This window comes from Bos indicus, chromosome 19 (assembly GCF_029378745.1).
Source record: "Bos indicus isolate NIAB-ARS_2022 breed Sahiwal x Tharparkar chromosome 19, NIAB-ARS_B.indTharparkar_mat_pri_1.0, whole genome shotgun sequence".
Classification (NCBI taxonomy): Eukaryota; Metazoa; Chordata; class Mammalia; order Artiodactyla; family Bovidae; genus Bos; species Bos indicus.
In genome coordinates this window covers 38,259,086-38,265,684 of record NC_091778.1, presented here as the reverse complement: position 1 = coordinate 38,265,684, position 6,599 = coordinate 38,259,086, and the positions used below count along the sequence as shown (strand labels likewise).

The window sequence follows — 6,599 nt, the reverse complement described above, 5'->3', positions numbered from 1 at the left end:
TGGTTTTTCTAAGGACTAAAGGGGCCCTGCAATTCCAGGAAGACAACGTGGAGATGTGGGGCAATGGGGGATGGGCCCCACTTTGCAATCTCGAATGAGAGTCTTTTTCTTCCTTCTTGCCCTGGAGGTTTGCAGAAACCTGAGACAGAGACCCTGCTGGCATAGGAGCCCCACATCCCAGCCTGTGACTCCCTGGATCACAGGAAGGACAGAGTGAAGAATGGAGGTACAGCCTCCAGGGGACTTGCTCACCTCACGTCTCAGCTTCTCAGGAGGCTTACCCCTGACCACAGCCCCAGATATCCAGCCTGGCCCCTAGCTGCCTTTTCATCCCAAGACTCCAGTCAAGTTTCCTGTCGCAGCGACTGGACTGAGAGGTACTGGGGGGAGGTGGGGAGGGTTATCCCAGCCCCTCTGAGTAAAGCAGAAGAGGATAGGAATTGATATTATAACCAAAGGAGTACAGGCTAGACACCCAGAAGAACTTCCCCCAGCACAAAAGCAAGTCCTGCAGACAGAAGTGGACTTTGGGCTGTGGAGTCAGGTTACAATAAGGAAGACCTTCTTTTCTGGCTCTCTTGTAATGGGGTTTGGGAAAAATAATCTTTTCAAATTCCAGGTCTCTTGGGGTTCAGGGCAGGGCAGCAGATTCTCAGTGCTCCTTACCAGGAACAGGGGCCCTGCTCAGGGTTGGAATTAGTAGGGTCCCTATCCCCGAGGTCACCACCCTGCCTCGCGGAGTAAACTCCGCCCCCAAATCCTGCCCCCTGCGTCCTAAATCCCCGGGTTGCGGGCCGGCAGGGGAGGAGTTAACTCCGGAGGTACCGGCTGGGCTCACAGTACCTGCCGCCGCCGCCGCCGCCGGTGGTGGGAGGGACGAGGAAGCGGGAGCCGCCTGGGCGCCAGGAGCGCTCCAGTCTGGCGGGAGGCAGCGCGGGTAGCGGCGGCGGGGCTTGGCGCGGCCAGGGGCGTCCGCCAGGGGGCGCGCCGCGACGGGGCGGGAGGGGCCATCTGGCCTGGGGAATTAGCTCTGGGGCGAGCGCGCGCGCGGGTCCCCAACACATCTGGGCGAGAGCGACGCCGCTGGAACCGAGGGGGCATATCTGGAGCCGCGGAGCCACCGCGCAGCTGGGGCCCTTCGAGGCGGTCGGGGCGCACATCTGGTCGCGGCGAGAGGGGGCCGCGCCGCGCGCAGCTGGACCAGGGGAGGGGGCGGCGACTGCACAGCTGGACCGAAGCGGGCGGGGTCGGTCCTGGGCGGCTGGCCGCGCGGAGGGCCGCCAGGGGCCGGGGGACTGGAGCATGGGACGGCGCGCCTGAAAGAGCGAGCAGGGGTGAGGAAGGGCCTGGGACCCTGAAGGGAACAGACGCGAGGAAGGGGCACGAGAGCAAAGGAGGAAGATGCAACTGACTCGCTGCTGCTTCGTGTTCCTAGTGCAGGGCAGCCTCTATCTGGTGAGTGATCCGCGGGGAGCGGCGCGGAGGGGCGGGGGCCGGGAGGACTGGGGGAGAGCGCGGGAAGCTTCCGAGCCCGAAAACTTTCTCCCTTCCCCCCAGCATCCCGGGGATGGAGGAGAAGCCGCGAGGCTGGGGGAGAGGGCGGGTCCGAGGCCGGAGACTGTACGGGAAGGGTTAATAGGGGCGGGGAGAGGGTGCTGGGCTGGCCCACCTACTCGGCCGCTGGTGGCGGGAGGTGCGACGGGCACGAGGGAAAATGCCCGCAGACGTCGCCAAGGGTCACTCGACCTCTTCCCGGGCCCCGGGCCGTGCGGAAGGGTGGTGGAGGGTGGCTGTGGAGCTGATGACCTGCCAGGGTAGAGGGTATGGGCTCTTCCGTGACCTCGGGGACGCGGAGGGACCCGGAGGGCCCCGTGTTCTGGGGCCCCCAGCGCACTAGCTGGCCCAGGCGGGGGGTGGCCCCCGCGTCCCTCGCTCCCGCCTTCCCTCCCGCTCCCTCCCTCCTCGCCTGTTGTTTTCCTCTCCTCTCCCGGCTGCGCGCAGCCCGAGCCCCACAGGACCAGGGCAGGCGGCTCCCGCCCCGGGCGCTCGCGGCAGCTGAGCGGAGCGCCCGAAGCCCGCTCCCCGTGCGCTCGCTCGCGCCTTCCTGGCGGCCCAGGACGCGGGGAATCCACACCAGACCCCAGCTCAGGGCGCGAATCCCCTCCGACCGACCGCCACCTACCAATCCTGTCGTGGAGAAGCCTCAGACCCACATCTGGGTCTTCTCAAAACAATAATCCCCTTTGCCATTGTGTGGAAGAACCCTTCCCTTGTCACATCTCCCCCTAGGGCCCTTCTCTTCATCCTCCAGCCATTTAGCTGTGACCCACCCACCCAGCCACCCCCGCCCCCTCAGGGTTGAGTACACGCGCACGTCTTCTGCCTTGACCCCAGCCCCGCGGCCCTCCCCTCCTGCTGTCCCTCTGCCCCACCCTTGGGTCCTGGCAGGCAGGGACACCGCGCACAGCCACAGACATGACCAGGGCCAGAACAGGGGACATGAAGACCCCGAACCCCTTTGTAGCCGTGCGTATGACAGCCTCAGGCATTCCACATCCTATCCCAGCTCCCAGCAAATCCAGATGCTGCCCAGCTGTGAGCTGGTACACCTGGTGCTGGTTATGAGACACAGAGGGCCTTTCTTGAAAAGCTGAGCATACCCACGCCAGGCAGCTGTCCTCAGGGAACCTGGTCCATTCCCCGGTGCCCTTCTGAGCTGTCCTGTGTTTGAGCTTGTCAGGCTGTCCTGCTGGCCCTCCCCACAGCTCCTTCAAGAAGCCTCCCCAGATGTTGCCTGTCAGTAGAGTGGATGCAGCAGAGGCCAACCGAGCCTCCGCAGAGCTTTCCAGAGATCCCAGATGAGGGTAGGGTTTGGATAAAACTCCCGAAGAAGGACCCATCTGGTCCGAGAGCCTGGGAGTATGGTGGATCAGGAGGACTGACCCTGAAGGACTTAGTCTTCTAGTGATGTAAACTGTGAGTCAGGTGTCCCCATCTGTGAAATGGGAATAAGATCTCCTTCCTAGTATGTCGTATCCTGGCATGTTATCATCAGTGGAGTTTGGTCATCCTGGTTATGGAACTCACCCAGGTCTCCCTCAAATCCTCCCATTAAAACCTAAACCGCATTTGTACTTGAGAGAGAACTTCACTGGGTTCTGTTTTCTTTTCCATCATCTGTTGGTTTTCTTTGCCTCTGAGGGTAGAAACTCTCCCAGTGTAGGAATGGTGTCTCATTCAACAGACTAGAAAGTTCCCAAAGGCAAGGGCTGTACCTCCCCTGTCAAACGAGGGGCTCTCTCAGCAGAGAGATGGAGCACCCCTACCTGACTTGGGGCTCTTTGAAGGCAGACAGTGTACCGCCCCCGTTAGCCTGGGAATATCACAGAGGCGGAGGCTGTATCTCTCCTAGACGACAACTGCTCTGTCAACAGAGGGGTGTACTTCTGCAGTCTGATGAAGGCTCTCCCGAGATCAGGAGCTGGGCCTCCCCCATCAGACTTGGAGCTCTCTTAAGAGTAGAAGCTGTGTACCTCTGCATCCTTGGTCCCTGGAGAGAATTCTCCACCATCCTTCCAGACTTTGAATAGTGGCCAGAGGCAGCACAGTGGCGAGAGGAGCTAGGGGTGACCTGAGTGTCAGAACATGAGATGGAACCATGACACAGGCCAGAATGCACACCCAACCCCCAGTGTAAGTGAGCGATGTGCCAGGGCCCCTCGGCCCCAAGTCAGAGTGGAAGGGAGGGGCAGAGAGATGGTGCTGGTGGTAGGGAGTGGTGGACCGGAATTCCTGAGTCCTCAGAAGGAAGACCCAGGTGCTCACCCTCCTCCCAACTCCCTCCGCAGGTCATCTGCGGCCAGGATGACGGTCCGCCAGGCTCAGAGGACCCTGAGCATGATGACTCTGAGAGCCAGACCCGGCCCCGGATGCCTCGAAAGCGGGGCCACATGTCCCCTAAATCCCGCCACATGGCCAACTCTACTCTCCTAGGACTGCTGGCTCCACCTGGGGAGGCATGGGGGGTCCTTGGGCAGCCCCCCAGTCGCCCAAACCACAGCCCCCCGCCATCAGCCAAAGTGAAGAAAATCTTTGGCTGGGGTGATTTCTACTCCAACATCAAGACGGTAGCCCTGAACCTGCTGGTCACGGGGAAGATCGTGGACCACGGCAACGGGACCTTCAGTGTCCACTTCCGACACAATGCCACAGGCCAGGGCAATATCTCCATCAGCCTTGTGCCCCCCAGTAAAGCTGTAGAGTTCCACCAGGAGCAGCAGATCTTCATTGAAGCCAAGGCTTCCAAAATCTTCAACTGCCGGATGGAGTGGGAGAAGGTGGAACGGGGCCGCCGGATTTCGCTCTGCACCCACGACCCAGCCAAGACCTGCTCCCGAGACCATGCTCAGAGCTCGGCCACCTGGAGCTGCTCCCAGCCCTTCAAAGTCGTCTGCGTCTACATCGCCTTCTACAGCACGGACTACAGGCTAGTCCAGAAGGTGTGCCCGGATTACAACTACCACAGTGATACTCCCTACTACCCCTCTGGGTGACCCTGGGCAGGCCACAAAGGGCAGGCCAGGGCTGGAAGGACAGGCCTGCCCACACAGGAAGCCATCTGTCTGGATACTGGGCAGGGAAGGGAAGGGGCCTCAGGCAGGGAGCTCCAGGGTGGAGAGGAGGAGAGGCCAAATGTGGCCAGAACCGGGTCTCAGGTGGTGGGGAAGGGGTCGTAGGTGCTGGCCCCAACCTGAGGCTGTGGAGCGAGCAGGACACAGGAGCACTGGCCGAGAAGTGGGTTCTCTGGGTGGCCTCACAGGGCTTCCCCACTGAGCGACAGAAAGATGCCAGGTCCAGGAAGCCCCTGGGGCAGACAGACCAATAGTTACTGAGAGGAGCCTGAAATCTTGGCTCCCTCCTTGCCATCCTGAGAAAGAAGAGCAATGAGGAGATTATTTCATCAATGTGGTCCGAGTGAGCAATGCAGGATGGTTGAGCTGGGGCGTCCTGGCAGCCAGCAGCAGGAACTCTCCAGCCCCACCCAGGGGGCAGCCCTGAGCCCTCATCCTGGACTATGGTCTGAGCTCGGCTTGAGGCGGAAGTGGTGACCCTTGGAGTCTTTGATGTTTTGGCAGAGAGGGAACCTGCTCCTAGCCAGGCCTCCCCTTTCCAAAATCGCTTCTCTTGCCATTCCTCCCCACCCCACCCTCGAGCTGAAGTACCCCTCTGTCCGTAAGACAAGGACGATTGCGATTCTCCCGGCACCAAGGCCACAGGTGGAAGCCACCCGTGAGCCACGTGTTCCTCCCCCGTCCTGCCCCTGCTGGCTCCTCTGGGAGTGACCTTATCCAGCAAGTGACCCTTCCACAGCCAGCCTCGCCCATCAGCCCAGGGCCCGCCTGGATAAAGATGCTGCCTCCCTCGTGGCCCGCTCGGGGCTGGCGAGGCCACACTGTGGTGGGTGTGCTGGACGTGTCCCGTAGTGTCTGTCTGTGGGGGTGGGGGTGGGGGGTGGGGTTTGTGAAATCACCTGATGGTCAACTTGTGTGTGCAGACTCTTGTTCACTGAGCAGGGAATAAAGCTTTCCTGGATATCGGACTCTGAGTTGTTGGGGACAGGGGGTGGGGGGAGGGCCCCGGGTGCCCAGGGTCTGGCCGGCGTCTCTCAGATGACAGCAGGACATTTCCTGAGGCCGGAGCTGCGGGGCTCCAACAGCTGCTGGAGCTGATGCTCCAGGGCTTCCCTCCCCGCCCCTGCCTAGCCCCGGAAGCTGGGCAGATGCTGGGTGGGCCTGGCGTTTGCCAAGCACCTGGGAAGGAAGAACTAGCAGGCAGGTGGGCCACACAGGGTGGGTGATCCTGGTCACCTTCCCGGGTCGCCGTTTGGGTGGGCCCACTGGGGTACCAATGTTCTGTCAATATTTGCTCTGTGGCTTTGGGTAAGTCCACTGTCCTCTGGTTCTCTTCTCATTCTTTATAAAATGAGGAGCTTGCCCAGCCCAGAGGTTCTCAAATGTGGGTGGGCTTCTGAACCAAGAGGGTTGTTAAAGCACAGACTTCTGAGTTCTACCCCAGAGTTTCTAATTCAGCAGGTCTGGAGTGCAGCCTCAGGATTTGCCTTTCTAACGAGTAGCGAATGCCCAGGTAGACACTGATGCTTCCGGCCCAGGGACCACACTTTGAGGGCCGCACACATGTCCTCTGAGTCCCTTTCTGGCTCTGGCTCCCTGAGACGAGGAGACACTGCCAAGGCTCTATCCTAGTTGTGATTTCCAGCGGCTCCTCCTGCAGAAGTCTCCTGGGAAGGGTCCCATCAGAGAATCAGGGGTATTGGGTTTTCAGTCTAACACACTTGGGGAGGAACAGGCCGGGGTGGGAGGGAGGACAGTAGGGGCTTGGAAGCAGCCATCCCTGTGCTCCGGCCCACAGCAGGTCACCTCATCTGGGAGTCAGCTGGGCCCTTTGGGGCTCCATGAGGGGAAGGCAGGAGCCAAGATCGTGGTGCCCTCTCTGGAGGCCACTCAAGGTCTGCTCTCCTGGGAGGGCGGCACGCAGGCCTCCTGCTTCCCTTGCGGCCAGGTCGCCAGAGTGAGGAGAGT

At 61.1% G+C, this 6,599-nt stretch overlaps 1 protein-coding gene across 1 annotated transcript; it reads left to right on the top strand.

Moving 5' to 3' along the window:
- Positions 1–1,021: 1,021 nt before the first annotated feature.
- On the top strand, positions 1,022–5,490 carry NXPH3 (neurexophilin 3). Its single transcript, XM_019982585.2, has 2 exons — positions 1,022–1,455; positions 3,849–5,490. Exons 1-2 carry the CDS (start codon positions 1,402–1,404, stop codon positions 4,551–4,553), a joined length of 759 nt encoding a protein of 252 aa, XP_019838144.1. The 5' UTR covers positions 1,022–1,401; the 3' UTR covers positions 4,554–5,490.
- Positions 5,491–6,599: the final 1,109 nt, after the last annotated feature.